Here is a 26684-nt window from a genome sequence, read left to right as displayed (position 1 = left end):
CAAAGCTAACAGGATTAACCATAACAGGCAGGTGGCATTAAGGTGTAGAAACTGTGTTAAAGATCCCTTCTCTGTAAATTAATCTGACACATTGCCATATGGGTTATCCCTTATTTGTAAATGGATTTGGCTTTACAGGTTTAGAGGTGTTACTCAGCAACTTGCCACAGATGGAACTGACACTACCAAACTCCACTGTGTGGTGCCAAATGAAACACTGTAAATTGATTGGATTTAGTCTTATTAGCAGGCACAATTAGTTATTGCATGTTATAGATTATTGTTAAATAAGAATAATAAAATGCAATACATTAAGCCATGTGATTCTAGATAGGCCACTGGGAGACATAACTGGTTTTGCTTAAGCAACCAAAATACCAGTTATGTGAAAATACAGTATAATAACTTTTATGAATTTGACAATTTGGTTCATATGAGAGACATCTCATATGCGAAGTCTAGCGAAGTCTTGGAGACCAAACAAAACTTTTGTCTACATCAAGTTCACAGGGAACTCAGTCTTATCTTATTTAAATTGACATTTATTTAAAAATGAATTTTAAGGAACAGCAGAAATACTTCTTAAGTATTTATAAATATGGGAACTAACCATCAGACCGTCATATGCTGTCATTATCAGAGTTGGCTGGTAGCCCTTGTTCTGCTAAGCTTTCTCTGCTTTGGTTTCAGTGTCACTGAGGCAGACCTAAGCTATAACTCTGAGAACACCCAAGGGTGCAGGGCACACTGGCCCTTCCACTCGCCTCTACCTTTCTGATTGACCGCTTTCATTTAGTCCCATAATGGCATTTTAAATGGACATCTGTGGTTTATTAAAATCAGTCAAAACGGGCCATCAAAACGAGGAATTTAAATGCATTGTCTGTAGAGCTTAATATAATATGGTTATGTTAAAAGTGATTAGGCACAGAGGGACCCTACCCTGATCCAGTGTAGCATACTATCTGAATTTCAACTCTACTTTTTTATTTAGTTTGAGCCATTTTGTACTGTTGTTCAAATTCTGGACAATTAAGATCTCAGTACTCTTCACTATACGGGTACCCACGAACCATCATACATTTAGTGAACAAATAAGATGTACACTACTTACGGACTAACGGTCACGTATAGTGAAACGCGAACCAGAATAAACGACGCTTGTGCACAAGAAGCATTACAGCATTTCAAAGTAGATTTTACTGATAAACATAAGCAGTTAACCATAACTGCCTTACCTCAGCGTGTTGTGATTGTATCGCTACTTATTGTTGATTATATAGTTTACGAGATGTTGATGTGTGATATCAATTATGCTACCTGTATGACGAATAAAGGTCTTAGCAATTAAAGAGTCCATCATCTGAAGTGTATTCTGAGAAGAAATGACAACTACAAGGGATAAGGGATGAAGAATGGGCTTTCAATCTAATTATTTTAGCTAAAACGATCATGACATTTCGGAATTTTGAGTCGAGATTTAACAATTTAACAATGAGTTTTAATACTTTTTGTGATGAACTTACTCAATACAGTAGATGTAGTTTACATCCTTTCAATTAGGGAGTTTCGTGAAGATTCACTTACTGATTCACTTACTGTTTCGGTTGACCTTGATCTTGGCGAGGAGTTTATGAGCTGAGAGGAGGTCTCCATTCTTCACAGCCAGCAGGAGGTCCTGCTCTTTGCCCATGGCTCTTGTCCAACTTCTCAGAGCGGTGTCAGACTTGCTTCAGACACTGAAGATCTCTGCCCCCAACACGCCGCACCTCTACGTTTTCATCTAGAATCGCATTACCCACACGGTCCTTTATTTGAAGGCTTATTTTGTCCATAGATCTTCCAGACGCAGTGAATATTTAATATCACGCAAATGAATCCATCCACTATCCATGGGACGTGCGGTCTTCCACCCGAACACCTACCTGAGGAACCTGCAAAAGGAGAACATCCGTCAAAAGAGTTGCTCTTGAAATGTCCAGCTTTGCTGATTGATGCCGTTTGACAAACGAGAACAAGTTCCTGTCTTTTCAGCTTATTGATCTTAAGAAAAGACTATCACGCCGGTTTCTGTACACCAAGCAGTTTCGTGTTGGGCTACAGTACATCTAGTCAGGTTGTTCGGGTGGTGGTTCATATAGGGGAGTCAGTGTCAGGCTGCACTGCCACTCAACTTATCTGGTCGCCACGATCATATTTTCAACGAAATAAAATGTAGGTTAAAAAAATCCTTTCAGACTGGCTACAATATTTCTGTAATTTAAATCATTCAGTCAAGTGTAAATTAGCGATCTGTAATTTTCGTTTGATTTTAGGTATCGTGAACAAACTCACCATGCGAACTGAAGTTGATGTAAGGCGCACAGGTGGATTACTCATGTCCAGTTATTTCGGGGAATTATCCTGTAACTATAGAACTGAATTATTCCGATTGTAGACCAGGAGCCGATTGCGGTGTGAATATGTCTGACACACATATGTGTCGGACTCACTAGAGAACTGAGCTCGCTGGTGAGCTCCTCCCCGTAAACATTATCTGGAATCCCGCTACGAAGTCATGCAAAAACTTTTGAATAATTAGCAAACATGCACAACTTACTCCTTTTGAAACTGAGATGGTACATTAAACGTAGCCTAGTCACTGTTGTGCTGATTTCTGTTACTCAATCGAAGACTTCAATGTAGATCATTATTTGCCAGTAACAGATATTTTTTTTATTATTTATAAATTTGCAAAGCAAATGCATATTTATAAATAATTAGCATGTAACAAAAGTATTATCTGGACTATATCCCAAATACCGTTTAATATGAAAGTGTGACACCTGCTGGAAAAAGTAACAAATGATCAATTTAGCTATAACTTAAGAATATCACTAAAATATAAAATAAGTAGCCTACCGTCAGTTGTTTGTTTGTTTTTTGCTGTTTATTTTACATAGCTGCATACATTTGCATGTAATTTTGTGTATGTTTATGTACTTGGAAAGACAGGACAGTTTTTAAAAAATTCAAAAGAACATCATGAGGCTTCAATATTAATATTTCTTATTCTGATAGCATTTCTTAAATACTAAGAGTACAATCAGTATAATTTAGACAGCATTATGGGAGTTCTCACCTTTCTCCGGCCCGCTCCACTACCTCGCCCACAGCTCAAAGTCCTCAACAGTGGGAGCGCCTTGTCCACTCTCAAAGTAATGCAAGTATTCCATCAGTCTGTTCCTGGCTCACTTTATAGGGGCTGATATGGGAATGGTACACGTTCCACAGCTACATTTGTATACCTGGCAAGAGTTGTAGGCTTGTTTTTGGTGAGCACTGGCATCATCCTGGTGAGCTGGCGCATGGCGTGTCAGAACTCCTCTGTAGGTCCTCCTTCACGCACCTTGTCCTCTTTTGGTTCTAGCGAACAGCCAAACTCAAGCTCTGTGGGCATCCTGAACGTGCAGTCAAACATCAGAGGGGTTGAACCTGGTTGACTTGATCTTGACAAAGTAGCATGCCAGCAGGACTCAGGGCATGTCACTTTGTTCTGGTGTTGTGATCTCAATGCTTCCCACTGTCTGTGGTGGGAAAGGGGCCCCAGGAGATCTGCAGAAGCCCTGGGCTGGAGCATCATGAGCAACGGCAGTGGTGGTCCACATCAACACGCCCACGGTGCACAGCACAGTCTTCCTCAAACTGCTCAGCACAAGCAGCCGCCACCCACTTCACAGGCACCACTTCCTCCCACAGACAGTAGGCCTACAGCAGCTCCTCGTGCGTCTGGAGGCTGTCCGAGCAGGCACGCAGCACCTTGGCAGTGGGCCTGTGCAGCATTGTGTGTGCCTCAACCCAGCTTTTGTCCTGCATGGAAACATCCATGCACCCTGCAGAGTTCTGCCTCCTCCTAATGGGTGCAACAGAACTCCTCAAAGCTCATAGCATCGAGTCCTTTGTTACTTGAGGCAACAGCAGCCGTAGCGGCACTTGTCTGAGCTGCCTCTGCTCTCCCCTTGAGGCCTGCATGGCATCATCATTCTTCAATGTTGTACTGATGTAGCATTTCAGTGCCAAGATCCACTTGTGATTTGACCCTGGAGCTCACTGAACTCCAAGTCAGCAAGGCATGATTGGTGCAGAAGATGTAGGGGATGCAATAGAAGTAACGGTGTAGCCCCTAGGTCATCATGCTGTTCCAGTAGCAGGTCTAGAAGCATCTATAGTGCATCCCCCTCTACTATCAAACACCGCTGTATCATGGACAGCTGCTCCCATAACTTTGCCAGCATCCAAAATCAGGGGTGGATGCCACAGAATTCCATTTCCATAATCAGGAAAATTACAAAACGTAATGCCTTCACTGAAAATCATGTTTATAGCAATGTTAACATGTCATGTGGTGTTTTAATAGGCTTTTATATGAGGAAAATCCTGAACAAATTACTGTAAGTAGTCAATGCCTTTGTGTCTTTTTGTCACCCAAGGTTTCATACATTACCAACCCGGAAAAAACAGGTATAGTATTGTTTTTTTGCAAGCTGTATTTATTTATTTATTTATTTATTTTTTAACCGATATCAGACATTCTGTTTTCAGTTGTAAAGTTGCAAAAGGAAAAAATATGGGCATTCTGAATTTCTGAAATCTGAAAATAAAAGAATAATCTGAAAATGTAAAAATGGTTGTCACAGGTGAACATGTGAAGAAAGAAATATAGGGAAACAAATGTGAGTCTCCAACTGAAGCGTTTAATGAATATTAAAAACAAAACTGAACATGAGTGCATAACTACAACAAAGGAAGCCGACTTAACATTAATATTAACATTAATAGCAGACAAACGGACATGCAAACTAAATAACACAGGCTTCAATAAATAACACAGTGACCTAACAACCCTACTCATGGACATCCCACACCACCCGAGGGACGTGTAGACAGATTATTAAGAAGTGACAATTGACATAAGCACAACACACAAGTCCATGTGCATGACTGCCACCAAATACCTTACAGGGTGCATTTTATTTAGAAAAAATGGACATTCCATGGAAACATTTTTTTTACCTAATGTCTGTGTGCAAACAATCTGCAGTGGACTAGATAATGTTGGCAATGTTAGCATACCATAATGTTACATAATGTTTTATGTCAGATATTGACAGAACATTTTATGTCCTGGATATAGTCAGAGTAAACGTTACTCAAAGCAATTTGCCAAATTAGATGACATCCATCATGATAATCTTATCATAAATCTTTGGGGTTGTCTTAATAAAGGTTGTCCTCATATGCTGCTAGTAAGATAAGATAAGATAAGATAAATTCATTCAAGTGCATATGGCATGTGAAGAAAGCTGCTTTCTGGCAGAAAGCCTAAAGGTACATCAAATCAAATCAAATTTATTTATATAGCTGTGACGGGCAGTGTGAGTAACTAAAAAAGGAAGCGATCACGCCAAGTCTCAGGGAAAGAGGATGGTTTAATAGAAAGTGCGCAAACCAAATACCCGTGCATTGTTCCAAATGTAGGAAATAATAACCAGCAGTCAACTGGTACAAAGACAAGACATATATAGACGAACAAACAACCCTCAGGTGAGACGGATCACTGGTCCCGCCCACCTGAGGGACGAACATCACGTGACCAAAAACAGGACACCTGCCGCTGTAAACGGGGGCGACCGGCAGGGGCCCCCCCACAACGTGACAGACCCCCCCACCAAAGCTGCACGCCCCTCCAGATGTGCGGCTTACAGCGGCAGCACACAAAACACAACAAAGGGGCGGGAGGGCGGGGACAAGACAGGGACCCGTTCCCTGCAGTCCTGAGCTGAAACACAAAACACACATATAAGCTCCTCGTCACAGGACGCAGACAAGGCAGGGACCCGTTCCCTGCAGTCCTGGAGCTGAAAACATAAAACACAGGTTAGCTCGCCTCCTGGGCGGGACCCTGGACCGACTGGGCCGTCAACAAGACGATAACAACGCCCTGGTCGGTCACAGGGCCCTCGCGCCCTAACCGGCCTTAGGCCGCTTAAGCCCCACCGCTGTGTGCGGACCGGGAGCACATGGCCCAACACACGTCACAGGTGTGGATGTGTACAGGCCGCCACACTGCAGTGCAGCCACGGCTTCCACCAACCACCTCCCGAACCTACCTCTTCGCTCGGAGCTGACCCCTGCCCTTTTCGCTACGGGTCACCCCAGACTCCTGGGGAGTGAACCCCTCCCGGGGCCCCTCATCTCAAGGTGGACTCCTCCACCCAACCCAGGAGCGCCAGAGACCAGGGCCCTGGAAATCCGCATCAGGGACACGCTGGTCACCCCGAGCTTGAAGGGGAGGGTCTCCTCCTGGAGACCCCCTAGGTCCGGGAGTGCCGCAGTCCACCACCAGGAGCGACCTGCAACACATCACACACACACGCACACAGACGACACACAACACATAACGCGCACTGCCCTGACCTTTGCACCCCCTTATACCCAGGGGGAGGGGACCCCTTCTTGGCATGAGGAGACACCCTGTCCATACACCCCAGGCATCCTCAGCCTACAAAGGGGTACAGGGGCTCCTCCCTGCTCAGGGGTCCCTCCCAAAGGCCAGTTCTCCCTAGGGAGCAGCGCCTTCTGAGCCACATGCCGTGGCTCAGGAACCCCATAGCTTCCCCCCAAAAACATATTTAGGGTGGGCCCCTCCGGGGAACAACAAAACAAAAAACACAGACACAACATAACACACACGCACCTAAGATGCCCTCAAATGGGCCCCTCCCCACACACAGTGAAGAGGGGTGCAAGAGAGGAATTACATAAAACCATGCACGCTACACTCTAGGACAAAATGAACACGCAAAGACAGAACACAAACAAACGGACAGGACCCACCGATGCGCGCGCTCTGCGGAGCGTGACGCGCCTACTCCAGCTCTCTCTCTCTCACCGTCTTCCCAACGGGATCCGCAGATCTTTGGAGAGAGAGAGCTATACGCGAGCAGCTTGCGCGTCACGCCCACAGCGACGCGTCTCTCGGGCTCGCAGTCGCTCACCCCCGTCACCACGGGATATCGGGTGAGCGAGGCGAAAGGAGCCGAGAGATTCGCGTCACACGCGTTCTAGCGCGTAGCACGCATCGGCGGACCCGTCCACACACACACACGAACATCACCAGCGAAACACACACACCACGGCACACTCACACACTCGCTCACGTCTGCGTTGTTATTAAAACACAACACAACGTACATACACACACACATACAGACGATAACGACCCTCAGGTGAGACGGATCACGGGTCCCGCCCACCTGAGGGACGAATATCACGTGACCAAAAACAGGACACCTGCCGCTGTAAACGGGGGCGACCGGCAGGGCCCCCCCCCCACAACGTGACAATAGCGCTTTTCACAACACATGTTATCACAAAGCAGCTTTACAGGATTTACAAGTTTTAACAATCGTATGGGTCCAAATCCCTAATGAGCAAGCCAGTGGCAAGGAAAAACTCCCTAAAATGATGGGAAATAGGAAGAAACCTTGGGAGTACCAAGACTCAAACGGGAACCCATCCTCCATCCTCCATGTAGCCATATATGCACTCACCAGCCATTTTATTTGGTACACCTGTTCAGCTGTTAATGCAAATATCTAGTCAATATTCACTTGCCTATCATACGGCAAGATTCTTTATTGCCATTTGCACTCACGCACAAGGTTTGGGTACATAGGAAATTGCCTATGCAAGGCTCTCAGTCCAACCCCATAAAACCCCATAAAAATGAGAAAAAAAAATTATATAATAAATAATAAATAAGTGTACATGCTCTTGGTGCGCTGTGAGAATTTAGATGTCCAGTGAAATTAATTTGAGGGTTGACATCTGACTGTGGCAAGGAAGGAGTCTTTATGGAACCTGGTTGTATGTGTGATAATGCTGTCTGCACTGCTCTTCCTCAAGTTGCATATAGCAAGTTTGTGCTGAAAGATAGAGTGAGTAGGATGTAGTATTTCCTTGATGACATGGTGTGCCCTCTTTCTGCATCTTTGTGTGTATATAGTGTCCATAGGTGGAAGTCCAGTCCTTCTGAGTCTCCCTGCAGTGGTTAATGACTCTCTTGAGAGCCTCTCTGCCTGGCAGCAACTCATTTAGACATGTAGACATGGTCAAGAGAACCCGCTGAAGTCCCAACCGAGCATCAGAATGGGGAAGAAAGGTGATTTTAAATGACTTTCAGTGTGGCTTGGATGTTGGTGCTGTTCTGTGTTTTCAGAAATTTCAGAATTTGCTGACCTGTGCCAGGGTTTTCATGAATAACCATCTCTAGGCTTTACAAAGAATGGACCAAAGAAGAGAAAATATCCAGAGAGTGGAAGTTCTTTTGGCAAAAATGCCTGGTTGATGCTAGAGGTTAGAGGAGAATTGTCAGTTTGGATTGAGCTGACAGAAAGCAGCAGCAACTCAATCACTTGTTATAACTGAGATTTGCAGAAGAGCATCTATGAATGCACATGTCGATCCTTGAAGAAGATGGTCTACAGCTGCTACAGTGTCCAAACCAGGTGCCACTCCCATCAGGTAAGAGCAAACAATTGAATTACAATTCACATAGCAGAATTTGGTGAAAACACTGATCCATCCAGCATTGTATCAACAGTTCCATGGTGGTGGTGGAATGGCCTTAATACCATCTGAGGAATAAACTCTACAGCCTTCCTGAGTGTTAATGCTGATCCTCATTATTACCATTTTAATAATGCTAATAGGGGTTTAATTGATGATGGGAGAGGATCTCTAAAACATACAAATGCATTTAATACAAACATTCAACTGAAATAGCCCTTTGGATGAAATACACAAACTGCTGCAATGCAAAATCATTACAATGTATGTTTGCATAACATGACAGATCTTTTCTTACTGGCTATAAGAAATAAAAGCTTGTCAGGTTATTGTCCTGCTCAGACTTTGATTTCTTTGGTAAAGGTTGATGATTCCAGATTCATGCAGCTTTTTCCATGTTTTCATCTCTAGACCATAGTCATGGTTAATATAGAAAATAACTTTGGTTTTTGTTGATCTCTCATAGTAGTAGTTAGAGTACCTATCATGGTCTTCAGTGATGAATCCATAGACATTCACCTAAAATTGAAGAAGCAATAAAATAAGCCCTGTTTGCCCCCACAAAAACAGTTAAAGATTATTATTATTAGTAGTAGGAATAATAGTTGTAATTATAATACACTTATTAAAAGAGCTATATATGTTTGCTCACAACATCACAGGTGTGAAGAGCTAAGAATATTGCAAATGCGCCATTGGTGGGTCTGTACACGTGCCAGGCGTCCCCGTCCAGAGTGGAGGATCGTAAGAATCTAAAACCAGAACACTAGACTTTTAAATATTGTGCATATTGTGTATGAAAAAATTGAATTAAAAAAGTGTAATAAAAAGTTACAGAACATTCTTATAATTGTTTAATTACTGTTAGTATAAAGTACCTCAAAGTGTGCATTATTTCAGAATATAGATGAAACATTAAGAAACTAGCAAAAGCAGGAATAAAAAATGGATAACCCTGAAGTTATTATTTGTAGCAAAGTGGCAAATTTCCTGACATTTGATAGACCTTGAGACAAGAGAGGAACATACCTGTTCCGAACATATCTTAAAAAATCTGGATGAAGCACATAAAATTTATCCTCTTTAAACCCGTTGTAGAAGTGTACCGGACTAAACAAGATAAGAATAAGCAGTGAATTTCTGAAGCACCTATAGCATAATATCATTATTAAAAAATAATAGTAATAGTGATTCTCAGAAATACTTAATTTACTGCTGAGCATATGTATCTGTAAAAACGTGTTTTGAGAATACATTAATTTATACATCTAACACTGTGCCAAAAGAAAACTGGCAATTCTAAAGACAGTACCAATAACACTTTTAATAGTATCAGTGTGAAAGATGTGCAATCACTTTGAGTCTCACCTGGAGCCAATGTATATGCCTTTTATCAGTGTCTTTTTCTTAAACAGGCCTTGAATCCACTCAAAGTCTCTCAGACCTTCTGGAATCATTACATATTTAATTCCCTTTATGTTTAAAGAAAGATTAATCAAAATATTAGAATATATTTTCTTACCCAAACACATACAAATAAATTGTGTTTCCTAAAATGGTCTGACACAGTGTTTGTATGTCCTTTATGTTATGTAGTCAAACTCTCCTAATTTGTTTAGCCTTTTTAATAACTTTTATTAACTTTAACTTATAATTGTTCATTTCACTCATACTGCATATCGTAATAACAGTTTTAATGCTTTTAAAGTGTGCCAACCTCATCCATTGGAGGACTCCTGAAGCCATACTTTGTCAGATGTAAAAAGGACTGGTGCAAGGCGAAGGATGTATGCACATACACTGAGGTTTTGTTCCCAACGTCCTCCTCATGTCCTTTGATGATTGCTCCATTCACTCTTTTTGAATCAAAAGGTGTTGCAAAGGTCATATTTGTACACTAATACTGCAGCTGATCATAAAGGCCACTCCTTTTCAAATGCCAGTGAGACATCAACAAATAAAGGGAATTGTGAGAGTTCAAACGTGTTCATGTCTGCGAGAGGGTGGTGTGCAGAGGGAAGGAGCAAAGATACAGGCAACTGAAAAACAGCAACAACAACAATTAAATACCCCAAACCAACAAGCTATTCTTCTCACCGAAACACATAAGGGTGGGAGTCAATTTCTTTGCCCATTTTTGAGCCATTGAGAATGCCGCTGGTGCCCACTACAGCACAGTGAATGCAGCCATCATCTGCCCTCTCAGGCACTGGCAGCAGCTGATAGGACGCAGGCTTCGGGATCAAATCTACAGATGTTTTTACATCTTTGGAGACACAAAGTCAATAGCTCACAAAACACTTAAATCATGCACATTCCTGTGTAAATACAGTGTCTGTCTACAATTTACCTTGTACAATTGCTAATATTTAGTATGAATAGCATTGTGATTTTCACAGCGATCATGTGCGTATAGTGAACAAACACTATTTTCCGTACTGACTGCGCCCCTTTAACAAACAGAAGCTAAAAGGAAAACCAGTACTCTGTTAGAGTCGTCAGGATAGTTTACATAGCATGCTCACCGGTGTAGTTGTATTCCATGAATCCAAAGGGGTTGTTAAAGTGTGCCAGTCGATTCCATTCACTGATATTTAAAAGACCTTTATGCAGCCAAAGCTGTATGTTCTGGATAGCCGCTGCCTGAAATTCTTTATCTTTTATGTGTGACTTTGAACAAACCTATTAAAAATAATATTTAATGATGCGACAGGCAAACAACAAAATTGGCCCCATAACTGACACTTATTAGGCATTTATACAGTAGCATATGTACTATAGTCTTAGACTATCAAAAGAAGAAATCTCACCGGCCTTTCTTCATTATTCTGCATATAGATGTCCTCAAAGTCCCACTTTGGCATCTCTTTAAAATAGGTTTTATAGAGCAGTGGAAGAACAGTCAAGTTTTCTGCATGATGAGTTGTATCTTGATGCAATGTATCCAGAACCTCTTTTGCTATGCTTATTGCATTTTGTCTTGAAGACATATTTAGAGGTGGAGGTAAAATCCTTGTTGTAACTTCTTCAGTGGTTCCATGTCCATTTCCCGAAAGGAATCTTGACTTCAGTGCAGAATTATATACTTGTTGGGCACTTTTAACAAAAGGGGAGAGGTAAACATTACCAAGAACCGCTTGGTAGTGATGAAATAGGAAAATCCAATATTCTGAGATACTGAGATATTCTAATCAAACAATTAGGCTGCTAATTTATTGCTATAAAGTTAGAGCTACTCCAGCAATCTTCAAACAGATGAGTAATTTCACATCAGGCAGCTCAACGCTAAGGCATCTTTTACATTTGGCGTATATACACATTCTGTTTTTGTTAAACTCACCTAGTCCATTTTTCAGGAATCTTCTTCCAAATCACTACATATAACAGGAAGCAACACAGCAGCAAAATCACACGAAGAGAAGTTTTCTGCATGGTCTGTCTGGTGTGTTTAACTGAGTGGGTGTGTGCTTTATGAGAGGCTTTATAGTCTCAGAAACTGATAGGATGGGACAGTGCAAATGTCATTGCAAATGTTCAGCCCTGCCTTAACCTTATACTGCAGATTCACATGCCCGGTGGCCATTTAATTTTTTTTTACATAGTTCACTTTAAAAATAGATATCTCAAGTTGTACATATAGGTAAATTATCATTCATGGCTCAAACTGAAGTAGACAGTTGGGGGAACATATTGTTTCACTTCAATATCATATTCACATAATTTGGTTTATTTTAGAGCCTCTAATACAGATGCTAATAGGCCTATGCCAGGAATATCAAAAATGCTGACTTGAACTTTAACATGACTGGAATGTATATTCACATAGTTATTCCAATCTGTTATCAGAAATTACAATAAATTTCGCTAGGGTCTTTTATAACAACACAGAAAAAATGGAGCAAATCCATGCAAGCATTGCAAAGTGCTTCCACTTTGTCCAAGGTACGTCAAGTGCACCACACCCATGTCCAAATATGCCACACCCGGTAAACACCCTTAGCCAACTATGTTAACAATCTAACAAATTCCTTACACGAAACCGAGGAGCTACGACACACAACAACGTTGGACATATTACAGAAAGACCAGAAATGTCAAATTATTTCATGTCAAATTATGAACGGTACGTTATGATATTTATGTCCAATATAGTCCGACAGGCTAAGCTAAGCTTACGTCGCCAACTCCGGTAGCATCTGACATGATACCGAGTACTCCAGCACTCAAAAGCTCCAATACTGTTTATAATCTAATGTTTAGTATTAGATTATATATTTTGTACAAAATCGCTTATGAAAAATTATCCATTTACGTTGAATCGCGTCGTAGCCGGTGTTCATTCCCACTTCCGGGTTGGCGAAAATTCCAAAAATTGCTCATATATTCCATAAAAAGTTATCCTTTATTTTCTGTGATGTTCAAAAGTATCCACAATCAGAATAAAAACGAACAAAATGTTAGCAAAGGTTAGCTTATGTTGCTATGCTAGCGGACCCACAATGGAAATGTACCGGGATTTTGCAAAGCGTCGTTTAAAATAAATTAGTGATGTGTCGGTCGCGAACGAACTGGTTCAAAGAGCTGGCTCTTTTAAGTGAACGACGAGAGCTGGTTCTCCTCTAAAACCGAGCCGGTTCCCCTCTACATTCAGCAGCAAAATTAATTTTTCCAATACTCACTTTATTGGAAGTGCATTTTTAACAGTAACAATGTATTGAAGCAGGTTCGGTAACCGAGGCATAAACTGCTTAATCCAAAAATCCCGAGGAGGGAAAATTTATTGATAACGCAACCCTGGCGCGGAGGCCCCGCCCCCCAGTGTCACTTAAAGGGCCAGACACCTTGAGTGCAGTGTTGCCAACTTAGTGACTTTAGCCGGCTTTCCATCCAAACCTTTCGAAAAAATAATGCGCAATTTCCAAGTTTCGGCAGAAAAAATGCGAATTAAGCCTTGTTTCCATTCATTACAGTTATGCGAATAAACTTTAGATCACGTGAGAGGACGCCAAACAATAGTGGTTTTACGTCCATCTGGCAGTTACGCATTTTTGCACGTTGAGGTTTTGAAACATTTTTATTTTATTTTTTTCTATACATGGAGAAGTTAAATTAAATTTTTGCTCTCTCCAGAACTGTTTTTGTATGCATTTGCCATCTTTACATCGCGATCATGTACAGAACCACATGACTTGAGGCATGATACGTCATCGTTTATGCGAAAAACCCTTTCCATCCAGTTTTTCCGAATTTTGGCGATGCGATAGTCTAACTTTTCCACCTTCTCCTAGTGTAAAAATCTTTTTGCGATATTTGGGGATTTTTTCGAATTTTAGACTTTTTCCATCTAGCTTTTTTCATGCGCATTTTCAAAATGCGCAAAAACTCGGTGGATGGAAAACCCTCTTTTGTCGCTATATTTAGCGACTTTTCAGACCCTCTAGCGACTTTTTGTAGTAAAAAGTGACTAGCGACAAATCTAGCGACTTTTTGTGGTGTTATTGGAGACTTTTGGCGACTCTGAACAAACACGCTCTTTAGTTGCTGTCCTCTGAGCCGTGAGCCCCGGCGGGTGCTGCCGTGAGCCCCACAACACTCAGTGCAGTCTCACACTCAGAGCAGACCCTCATCGCTCCACGTCCACACTGCACATGAACTGCGCATGCCCAAAGCTGCCGCCAACGGGGGATGTAAATATGTGAGACACGAAAAGAAATCACTGAATTTAACTCACACAGTCTCAGTCATTCTTCACCTCATTCACCACGTAGCCGGTCACTCGACTCGTCCACAGTGCGTCTCTGTGAAAGCTAAACATCTAGCTAACTTGCTCATTATGTCTCACTCTAAACTCTATTCTCAAAAATACAAGAAAGAGTGGGAATCAAATCCTGAATTTAAAGGCTGGCTGAAGCAATGTATTGGAGATAATACATGGGCATACTGCCTGTATTGTAAGGTTGATTTCTATGCCAACTAGTTCCTGCTAACTGCTACTCATATACTAACATTTAACAACACAGCAAAAAAACTATTTATGTAATTTACGTAAAAATTATTTATACAAAGCATTAAAGTCATGTAGTTCTTTTGAGAAGTGACTGCCTATTTCAAAGGCAACAGATGTTGTTCATTTGTAGTTCTAACATATTTAGGGTGTTTTTACTCATTTTTTTTAATCTCTCCCAACGTTATTCTTTTACAGCTTCAAAAACATGTATTATGCAAATTAGGTGATGACGTCATTTAGCGACTTCTAGCGACTTTTAGGACAACCAATAGCGACTTTCCTTACTGAGGAGTTGGCAACAGTGCTTGAGTGGCCAAGTGTCCGTTAGTGAATTCACCGTGAGCAGTAGTAGTCGCTACAGTATCTCCTGACATTACGTTTGTGTAGCTGCGCGGTATTATTTGTAAAATTATTTTTAAACGTAATACAAGCGAACTGTTCAGTCAGACAGCTACTTGTTGTAAAACGAAATACCATTACAATTTAAAGCATTTTAAAGTAGGCTACGTTAGTCAAAATTCCAGCACTTTTCAAACAAAGCAACATTAAAGTTCGTCAGGTAAATGTTCATTCCCCTGTTTTTGAGGGGTATTTCTTTATACTACCACATATCGTTACAGGAGGACACTGCAAAAAATGACTTGTAATACGTGCTCGCGCTCTCACAGGGTCACGCGCAGCGTGCGGAGTGGAGCGCTACGGTCAGACGCAAAAGTAGAACTGAGCCAAGAAGAAAGAAAAATATATATTTTACGAGGGAAAATAAAAATAGTAACGCACAGTTACTTGGATAAGTAACTTTAATCTGATTACTGGACTGGAAAGAGTTATATTACTTGTTACCAAAAAAAGTGGTAAGATTGGAGTAACGCGTTACTGACATCACTTTTCGCCACCCACCCCAAACACACCCCCCGTCAACAAAGTACGTTCGCCACCCCCCCTAAGAAGGAGCCATTTGGGATCCGAAAGAGCCGACTCTTTATGAGGAGATGAGCCAAAAGACCCGGCTCCCTAAAAAGAGCTGAAATTCCCATCACTAAAATAAATCATCCACCAATCATGACAAATGAGGGCTGATTAGCTTCAGAAGGAAGTAAACTATTGGTTAGAACAGCTTCCAATCACTTCTGAGGCACCAGATTGTCTCAGGGGGCTGATTGGTGAGCCCACCCCTCCCTCCCCATCGCACCTCGCTGGTGAGAGGTTGTAAAACCTGTCATTCAAAATCACTACCCCCCTTCAGACCAATAAAACCACTCAAATCAAAGCAGAACCCCTGCAGCTTTGTAATAAGAGGTCAACTTTCAAAACGCTTTGGTAGAGGGTTTTCCATCCACCGAGTTTTTGCGCATTTTGAAAATGCGCATGAAAAAAACTGGATGGAAAAAGACCAAAATTCGAAAAAAGCCCCAAATATCGCAAAAAGATTTTTACGCTAGGAGGAGGTGGAAAAGTTAGACTATCGCATCGCCAAAATTCGGAAAAACTGGATGGAAAAGGGTTTTTCGCATAAACGATGACGTATCATGCCTCAAGTCATGTGGTTCTGTACATGATCGCGATGTAAAGATGGCAAATGCATACAAAAACAGTTCTGGAGAGAGCAAAAATTTCATTTAACTTCTCCATGTATAGAAAAGAAAAAGAAAAAAATGTTTCAAAACCTCAACGTGCAAAAATGCGTAACTGCCAGATGGACGTAAAACCACTATAGTTTGGCGTCCTCTCACGTGATCTAAAGTTTATTCACATAACTGTAATGAATGGAAACAAGGCTTAATTCGCATTTTTTTTCTGCCGAAACTTGGAAATTGCGCATTATTTTTTCGAAAGGTTTGGATGGAAACCCGACATTATTCCATTTCCACTCTTTAGATGCAACAGAGCATTTAATCAAACTTTAACATTCAAATTACATTAGTATGCACAAGTTCACATCCTTCCTTAGTTCTTAAAATATCTTTGGCAGTAATTAGTTCTTAAAATATCTTTGGCAGCAATGACTACTGACTACCGAGATCATGGGCACTTTCAGTACGACAATTCTCTCAATCTCACTCTGATATATACCATTATTACTATTAACTGTGATATACATATATATATTTATATTAGTGGTGGGACTTTAACGCGTTAATTTCGATTAATTAATTACAGGAAAATTAACGCACTAAAAAAATTAACGCATTTTAACGCATTTAACGGACGAGACACTTTTGCACCGTGGAATGTTTCTCAGTGCGCGAGTTCCGGGCATACAGATTATGGACACACAATAAGATGATCATGATGGAGATGACTGAAGAGGCTACGCTGGTGGATGGGAAATTTAAATATAAGAAACTTTCAGATGGAAGTACAAACAAAAATAGTGTTATTTACACTTTATGTAGGAAGGAGTTCGCTTATCACAGGAGCACTTCCACCCTTCGTTACCACCTCAACAACCTTCGTGGAGCTGCTTCAACAGTGCGATACTCTCACGAGGAGCGATTTGAATTTCAAACATGTTTGATGTTCTTGCGACGCTGCGATTTCTGATCGGGAGTTGGTCGTGAGGTGTGAATCGTTCCTCGTTTACCTGTGTAAACTATACGATGCACGAAACGCGATTGAGCCGAAACGAGTGAAAATTTGGCTGAAAATGGGCCAAAAATCGCACAGTGTACGCCCAGCAGGTCAGTAATGATAACTTAGCTGCTAAATGTATTCCTAGTACGATAGGGTGACCAAACGTCCGTAATTCACATCCTGTGAGGAAACGTCCTGGTTTTTAAATGACCTTCATTGGACCATTAAGACTGGATTAAACTTTCGCGAATGGCCGTAGCGCGCGACTCCGCACGCGTTTATACATGATGCGTCACATTATTTGTGTTGTCCGCTCTCTGTGGTCGAAGATAAATGCTTACAAGAAGCGCTGCAAATTGCGTCAACTGATGCAAGTTACGAACTACCGTCCAGGGGTGAGTTTCCCAAAACGTTCTTAGCGCCAAGTACTTCTTAACCTCGTACGTAAGAACGAGGTGACGAAGTACTTGGCACTAAGAACGTTTTGGGAAACTCACCCCAGAAAGACAATGTCGAAGAAAATCCAGCAGCTGTATGATGAGGAAAGAATTAAAACAGGTTATTGTGAAGAGTGCCACAAATGTGGCTCTGACTGGGGATCACTGGACCTCTGTTAGCAACAAGAATGATCTTGGTGTGACAGCTCATATTATAGATGATGAATCTATAGATGATGAAGATCCAGTCATTTGCTTTGAGCATGCAGAAGACCACTTCTAGGCACTATGAAGATGCCTATGGCAGAGGCCTGGGAAATTAAAGAAAGTCTACCATCTAAAATGGTATTAAAAAACATCTTCTGATTTACTTCAATTCTTCCAATATCCTGAGCAAAACTCCCTAAATTAAACAACATTTTTGGTCAGAATTTCCAATGTTCTGAACTGTTTTCTGCACACTACACATATATTGGTCTTCGTAGTAGACTGGTGGAAAAATAAACAAGATGTTGAAGTTTATGATTATGTTCATTGATTCATTCATCATTCAAACTTAAATAAATATTTCTCATGTTAAATACTGAAATGCGATTAATTTCGATTAATTAATTACAAAGCTTCCGATTAATTCGATTAATTTTTTAAATCGCGTCCCACCCCTAATTTATATATATATAAATTAGTGTATGCATGTATATAAGTATTCATGGGCTTTATGACAATTGAGTCCTGTACACACGCACGCACACACACACACACACACACACACACACACACACACACACACACACACACACACACACACATATATATATATATATATATATATATATATATATATATATATATATATATATATATATATATATATATGTGTGTGTGTGTGTGTGTGTGTGTGTGTGTGTGTGTGTGTCCTGTACACACGCACGCACACACACACACACACACACACACACACACACACACACACACACACACACACACACATATATATATATATATATATATATATATATATATATATATATATATATATATATATATATGTGTGTGTGTGTGTGTGTGTGTGTGTGTGTGTGTGTGTGTGTGTGTGTGTGTGTGTGCGTGCGTGTGTACAGGACTCAATTGTCATAAAGCCCATGAATACTTATATACATGCATACACCAGTGCCACCCCTCCAGATCCTCACCTTGCCAGATCTTCCATAGGATCTATACTGGTATGGAGGTGGCTTAATTCTCTTTCCTGGTTTTCCAAGATCTGCTGATGGTAACTGATTATCACAAATTGGAAGCTAATGGCTTCCACTAAGGTTGTTTTATTTTCTGCACTCTCTTCTCTGTGGTTCAGCTTCAGTGACCTTTTCAGACACAAGTGTCTGTGAAACACAAGTGAATGAAAGCAAAAGGGGCAAGTTTAAATATCAAAGTTTAACAATAGACAGACAAAAGCAGTAGAAAGGGGAACCAGTGTGGCTTAAATACGGTACTGAGATGAGAGATGGACGAAAGCGACTAACAGACTGGCCATTGTGAACGGATGCGTGGTAGCGAGTCATGACTCATGTCTTGTTGGCTGCCCAACATGCAGGGTGTGACAGTCTAAAACACAAACATGCAAACTTGAGAAACCTGGTCGGGAAACATTTGGTATGCGCTGTAGAGGCCCAACATTGTTATTGAGCAAACAGATCATGACATTACGTACAATATCATCCATTTGAAACCAAGTGCTATTATGTTAGATATATCACATCAAAATTTACTGTATCTGAACATAGATTTTAATAAAAATTATATACCTGGGGGTAGTTACACATCCTACAGTGTTGTAATAACTGACAATACATGACAATACCTTATGTAATAAAATAGGAGAAGATTGAATAAGTTAGTGTTGTACAAAAAAAACTTCTGATTTTTCTAGCTGTGATTCATATTCAGCAATCACAATTAAAATACAACCCATAATTAACCAATCAGAATTCAATATTCAGCAATGGTATGGAGGGAATATTTAAAACTTGAAAATAGTGGATTTAATAGAGGAGCAACCAGCCACCACAAACTGAGAATTAAAGTGTTTTTCAAATGTACTTAATCTTATAATTTACCAGTTATGAATTCTGGTTTATCCTAAAAATCTAAATTCATTACAGAAAACTATCAAACACTATCATTCTTGAACACCATTCTTGAAAAGTAGCAACACTAATTCGCACAACACTCTGTTTCCTAGAGTTCCTGGAAAGAGTTCCTTAGATAGAGTAAAGTTTAAGCTGTTGTTCCATCTCTGTCTCAGTCATCTCTCCAAACGTGTCCTGGTTATCCTTTAGCAACTTAAAGATGGCAGATAGCTGTTCCCGCTGAACTCTGAAAGAAATATGTCTACATTGATGCTCCATGAACATAATGGAATGAACATTCTTTCTAAGAAAAATAAAGTTCATGAATGACATGAGCATATGAGCACATATTATATCTTAATGCAGGTGTAGTTTAATAATGCTGTACTTTAATAGTTGAGACACCACTGTGGGCATACTTTCTACAATTTTCAAAGCACACATAATTATATTTGGAAGGTATATATACACAACAACCCAACTCAAATATGCTATTATAATGAGCATGACAGTAACCAAATAGCCAAATAGGACATTCAGCTATATTTTATACAAATATTTTATATTTTCTTCTTCTCAGCTACAACAGCAAAACCTGAAGTAATTCTTAATTTCGAGGGTGCATTTCAAATGCAGTTAAAAATTACTTAAAGCTTAAAGTACCTCAATGATAAAATGCGCCAAATGTTTGTCATTGTAAATAATAGAGGTGTATTCAACTAAGGATTTTCATAGTCGAATCTGATTCGTCAGATTTTCCCTTTAGTCGACTAATAGTCGAATCGGATTTTTTTAAAATCTAGAGCTCCTTAAACGGGATCCCGTTCTCATTCAGGACTTTTTTCCACTTCAAAGTAAAAACCTAAAGCACTCAGATAAATGAATAAACATGGTAGATTGGCTTTATTCAGCTTTTATTTATTTACTCATTTATTTTTTAATGAAACTGTCACGTTGAGGACCCCTGCCCCTCCCCTTTGGGCGTGTGTATACGTGGTCCACGTGCTTTGTCTGCGTCTGTGGAACTCCGTGGTGATGGCTATGTCGTGTGATAATGTGTATCACCTGTGAATCGTCTCGTAATCACATGTGGCTAATGTGGTTTGTCTATTTAATGTGCGCTCGCGCAGTGTCCTGTGCTCGTTGTTGTCTAAGTCTACACGTTGTGTGTGTGCTTCTTCAGTGTTGCTCGTGCGCTATTGCGCAATATTCGTGAAATTAAAAGTGACGTCAGTCAAATTGCAAGGATTCCGTGTCTCATCCTTCGCCACGACCCCAGCGTCACAGAAACGTTAGAGAACATTAACATAAAAAGTCACCGTCAATGCGCATATCTAACTGTCAGACAGGCACTGTGCAAAATGTCTAAAATATTTTAAATAAAATATGTCTGCCTGAAAATATTTTTAAAATTGCCACACAACAGCAAAAAAATTATAAGGAAAGGTTCAAGTAACGGGGTTTAAAAAGCAAACAACAACAAAAATAAATGAATGAATGTTCAACTTATATAGCGCCTTTCTATATACCCAAGGTCGCGTTACAATTTTAACACAGGTACAACCAATCACACTCCGGTGAGAAGCGACAGCCAATTGCGCACAGCGTACTCTCTACCGGGATCCACAGCCCCCTGGGGGACTGAATGGGGTGCAGGAAGGGGAGAGAGGACAGACCCTAGTGGCAGAGCACCATCCACCACTGGGCATACAAGCACACACACTCAGATAATTGCTTTTTATTGGACATGAAGGGACAAAGACACACACTCAGGGAGAATTTGTCGGGGAATCAGGGACTGCCAATTTACCTAATCTCCATGTCTTTGGACTGTGGGAGGAAACTGGAGATCCCGGAGGAAACCCACGCAGACACGGGGAGAACATGGAAACTCCACTCAGATAGAGACTTGAACCCAAGACCCCAGTGCTGAGAGGCAAACGTGCTAAGTACCAAGCTACCATGTTGCCCGAAAAAAAATTTTTATAGGCCTACTTGCCGAGATGCGAGAGACGAGACAAGATGACCGAAACGACGAAACTGTTTTTTTTTTTCGCCTTAAGCATTTTAAATGGTATGCCATGTTGGTTGTTGTCATGCAAAATGAAAGCCATTGATGACATAACTTGCATTTTATCTTCATCTTTTTCAAAATACTTTTGAAGTTTTTTAGTAGCCATTATAATCTTTGACTATCCTGTAGCGTGTTCAGCTCCGCTCCATTGGATTGTGCAACTGCAAGGTGTGATTTATTAATGTGTAGTAAGGAAGATCCCTATTGTTAATGCGCACACATCATTTTAAAATATTTATTAACAGAAATTAGGATGATTTTATTTGACAAAAGGCTATATATAACGAAAACAAAGACATTTCATGTAACAACTAATTCTTAGGGCACCCCCATGCAGTTAGAATGGTACATTCGACTATGACGTTCATAGTCGACTAGGGGGTATAGTTGACTATAGTCGAATCAGCGACTATTGCAGATCACCCCTAGTAAATAATATGTCAAATAGATTTGTTATGAATTACTGATAGTGGGGCAACACCCTAAACATAGGAAACTGTGCAGTGACCTGATGCTCTTGGCCTTTACAGTATGTTCATCTATTCCATTTACTTGTTTTGAGGGAAATGTGTGAGTTGCCAGCAGACTACATGTACAAACGTAAATGAACCACAGTTGCATTGGTAAAGTCATCTAGGTAAAAGACCAAATGCAATGGGAACACTTTGGTAAAATATTTGAGCCACAATGATTAAAAGACAGAAGAATCCAACCTAACCACTGTCGTGCCAAGGCGTCCAACACACAGATCAACAATGCCAAGAGGAGACATCACGAAGAAGACCCATGACTCTGGGGAAAGCTACAACTTTGCCCAGAAGTGGACAACTATCAAAACTTACAACAAGAAGCACCAGAAAAAGAATCATTCAGGTAAAATCCAACCCACACATCACCTCCAGAGTTGCAGACCTCTCTGGCATCATCTGGGATAAATGTACATGTAACATGCAAAAAATCAATAGACATGGGTTACTAGAAGGGAGGAACTCAAGAAAGAGAGTGTAAACTTTGCCAGAGAGCACTTGGACGAACCAGAAGCTTTCTGGAAGTCCATACTCTGGACAGATGAGTCCAAAATTGAGTTATTTGGCCATAATCATGTTTGTTTGGAGAAAAGTCAACACTGCATATAAAGAGAAGAAACTCCTCCCAACACTGAAGCGTGGTGGTGGAAATATGAAGGTGTGGATCTGTTTTTGAACCTGGATGGTTCCATATTATCTAGGGAACCATCAACTCCCATCCCTATTACCAAATTCTTGACCAGAATCCCCTGCCATCAGTTAACCCTTTGCATCAGTTTGGATACAAAAAAAGAAGTACATTTATTATGTAAATAAATTTGTATTTTATCAATTGACTGTATACATCAAATTTGGGGTGTGCTAGATAGTGTTAGTCAACATTGGCATGTCAAGATAAATGATGATTTTTGTAAAATGCTGCCAAGAAATTTCATATATTCACAAAGATGGAAAAAATTACTCAAAACAGTTCATCAGATAGGTAAGATGCTGAATTGCATTATGGTAATATTCATTCTGATAATTCTATCAGAACAGTTCACATGGTGTTAGGGTTTGTACAAAGAAAGTCATGATAAAGATTAAGACTAAGGTTAGCTAAATAAAGTGCATATCTTATCTGCCACTTGCAATCATATCTGTTATCCATGTTATGCAAGTCAGTAAGCGATTGGCTAAGGCAGCATTATGGTAGCCAATCAGAGCCAGTGTTGTTACACGCGTGCCGAAGCACACCAGTGACACACGACACAAACGGAGAAGAGGCAGAAATGGCGAGTCAGGAGCAAGCTGAAGAAAAATTAGCATTTTCAAGGTGGCGATATAAACATTATTTAAGAAAATACTTGAAGTTCCTGAATGTCTACCAGACTGGGTATTTGATTTATTTAATTAAGAATAGAGGTTTTATTGTTAAGTTTACTTCTGTTGTGAACAAACCAGTTGTCTCAGGTTGAGAGAATTTAATTTAATTTGATAGATGTAAATATATATAGTGTATATAATATATAGTGTAACTGTTTACTTTTACTTTTTTTTTTACAAAGATTTGGGATTTTAAAGGATTTTATCCTGCACTGGTCTGTTGATGTGCAATAAATATCAAAATTTAAACACCTTTCTCCTCTACTGATTTCAACTGACTGTGAAAACTGCTTTTTCAAAAAATCCTTATTCATTGGCATATAACTTTTTAAAACTGTAATGCAAATAGTTACTTTCCCTGGTAACGAGTTACTTTTATTATAGAGTAATTCAGTTACTAACTCAGTTACTTTTTGGAACAAGTAGTGAGTAACTATAACTTTTTTTTAAGTAATGTTCCCAACACTGCTCAGAACACTGTTGTTGTAGTATGGACTGAGCTTTTCCCGTTAATTAAAGCTTACTCTCTTACAGGTAATCACGTCATTCCAATCAACATATAAAGGTTCATCTGATACACTTGTGCAACTTGTTGATAATCCTGCACCAGCTGTTTGGGTACAGATTCTGCTATCAAACAGTTATAAATATTTGTAATGGTTACCTCTGTTCTTCCTCCATCTCTTCTCTGCTCATCATCTTCTCAAGCTGGCTTGTCCGCAACATACCCGGCATGTATCTCGGAAGCTCATCCTCACCACCCATACTTTGAACTGAAAGATTTTCATATATTTTTTTTAATTGTAAAATATAGCCATGTATACTCAGAAGCTGCTTCTAATAGCAAACATTCTAATAGCACCCACCTATAGGGCAGTCTGCTGGATCAACATTCCCCTGTTCATATTGACTCCCAGCAATTGTTTGATGTGATTTACTCTGTAAATTGTCTCTGGTTGTCTGTGTTGTAGCCTCCCACTCAACACTGAGCTTACCAGGTCCTGAATGTGGTGCCTGGACACACAGAAATTGGGAGGTGTCACATTTTAGTAATTTGGTAAACACCCACAGACTTAGATATAAGCATCTATAAGCATTTTCATAAGCATCCAGATGCGTCCAGAAACGCCACCTGCCTCTGCTGACAGTCATCTTTCTGACTCTTTTGAGTGACTCTGCATATCGGCCACGACGAGCCCTGAATTGCCATTTGTTGAAATTAAGATAATTCATAACTTTTGTTTGTAAATTATGCTGGGTGAAAGATACTACACCTAGCCAACAGCCAGCTAGCCAGCTCTAAATTACTAGTTCAGAATACTGTTTGGCCATAACGTTGAATTTAGATTATAGGAGGGTACGAGAATCTACAGTGGTAGACATCACTGTAAATGTAAAGGATTAATTAATATAGATTATGTTTATCAGTGAATGCTCATCCATGCCATCAGCGTAATTTCAACCACTGCGAGTGAGTGGCATTGCATTCGTAGGATTTGTGGAAAAGAATATAGTGTGGGAAGATTGGGTATTATACACTTTAAATAAAGGTTATAGACTTCGGAAAGTCAAGGGATTAATACAGCCAACACAAGGGAGCTCAGTAGAATACCAGGAGCCACCTGTGAGATTAGGATGCAACACATTGGCCACAGGCAGGCAACACACACACACACACACACACACACACATGGGCCTTTTGAAGAAAGGATCTCATGCAGGGTCAATAAAGGGTCAAGGAAAATAAATGGCAACATAGTTATGATATGAGGAACATGGAAGATTGGCAGCCAGAGTCTAATTCCGTAGACTGTGCAAAATAGATCCATGATTGGTGCAATAAAAAGATTTTAAACAACAGTAAGGGGCACATGATTTGGGTGGAGTGACCAAGGTATAAGTGTCTGTTTTAACTGTAAATTGTCGTTTATCATATTTTAAAATGACACCTGCCAAATCACGTTGTCTCTTCCTTCGCAGGCTTTAAAAAAAAAAAAAAAAAAAAAAAGAAATAATGATTTCAGGTCCAGATGACATAGAAGTATAACCTAGGCCACTTGGTAGACCTGCATCAGAACCACCCAGGCTGGCAACAGAACATGCAGCCAACAGGTCGATTAACAACTTAAAAGGCAAGTTATAGTTAGGCACTTAAAGGTCTAACCTACCTCCAAACAATCAGCGGTTATGTTTTCTTGCTCCTTACAATGCGTAACTACTTCTGCTTGGCTTGATAGCGAGTACTCTGGGGGGGTACTATTCACGGCACTATTCCTGCGGATGACTGTAGCTGAACTTTTCCACAACACAATAATTCCTACAATAATGGCGAAAAGCGTAAAAACGACTGCAGTCAAGTCCATGAACACGTCCATTTCTTTTGGTAAACTTTTGGCTCTTGTTGCTGCCTAGTTAACTAGCTAGCTATCTTACAAGGTGATGTCGGTCGCCTGTTTGCAATTATGAATGTGTAATCCGATCTCATGTAAGCGGTTTTAAAGCAGCGAGGAGCAAATCACAATATCTTACACGTCTTTGCTCGCTGTCATAATATAATCTAGCTAGCTGATCTGTTAGCTGCTATACGGCCGATACGTTTGCGCGTTTAAAATATCCTACTGCACGTTATACCGCAAACGGGACCCCGCAGTAGCAGTATACAGTATGTTATATTAACATGAAACGCAAACCATACTACGAGATTACGTGAACCTAACTGAACACCACTTAAGATTTTCCGCCACCGTTGCATGACGGGATGCATAGTATTGGTCATCCGGGTACCATAGTAGTGGTCATCCGGGTACCTGTCGTTTACTAGAAAAATGTGTTTGGGTTGCATACCGTATAAAAAGCCGGGCAGCACGCGAGAACTGTAGTAGGGCACTTAGAACAAGGTTAAACGCGTCTGCGCAAACCTTATCTATTGTGTGTGTATATATTCTGTATGTTAACCTTTAT

The 26684-nt window shown here is 40.3% G+C and overlaps 2 protein-coding genes across 5 annotated transcripts in view; both read right to left on the bottom strand.

Annotated features, from left to right (window-relative positions):
- LOC143510427 (caskin-2) overlaps window positions 1-2608 on the bottom strand; it is a 29255-nt gene extending 26647 nt beyond the window's left edge. The window contains exons 1-2 of one of the 4 annotated variants that reach the window (XM_076999767.1): window positions 2335-2608; window positions 1600-1934 (exon numbers count right to left, since the gene is read on the bottom strand). In XM_076999767.1, the coding sequence (XP_076855882.1) occupies window positions 1600-1693 (94 nt within the window). In that variant the 5' untranslated portion in view covers window positions 1694-1934; window positions 2335-2608. Of the gene's footprint in view, window positions 1-1587; window positions 1935-2334 lie in introns of all 4 variants that reach the window. The other 3 variants (XM_076999770.1, XM_076999766.1, XM_076999769.1) reach the window with 3 other exon arrangements.
- A 2842-nt stretch (window positions 2609-5450) lies between these two features.
- On the bottom strand, window positions 5451-26519 carry LOC143510428 (alpha-N-acetylgalactosaminide alpha-2,6-sialyltransferase 2-like). Its single transcript, XM_076999771.1, has 11 exons — window positions 25892-26519; window positions 24590-24737; window positions 24388-24496; window positions 11421-11706; window positions 11136-11292; window positions 10708-10876; window positions 10328-10466; window positions 9979-10082; window positions 9640-9720; window positions 9263-9362; window positions 5451-9129 (listed from the first exon to the last, which is right to left on the bottom strand). Exons 1-11 carry the CDS (start codon window positions 26096-26098, stop codon window positions 8932-8934), a joined length of 1698 nt encoding a protein of 565 aa, XP_076855886.1. The 5' UTR covers window positions 26099-26519; the 3' UTR covers window positions 5451-8931.
- Between the last annotated feature and the right edge of the window lie 165 nt (window positions 26520-26684).

Source organism: Brachyhypopomus gauderio, chromosome 3 (assembly GCF_052324685.1).
Source record: "Brachyhypopomus gauderio isolate BG-103 chromosome 3, BGAUD_0.2, whole genome shotgun sequence".
Classification (NCBI taxonomy): Eukaryota; Metazoa; Chordata; class Actinopteri; order Gymnotiformes; family Hypopomidae; genus Brachyhypopomus; species Brachyhypopomus gauderio.
Note: the sequence above shows the minus strand (reverse complement) of the source record. Positions and strands in the feature narration are given on the sequence as shown.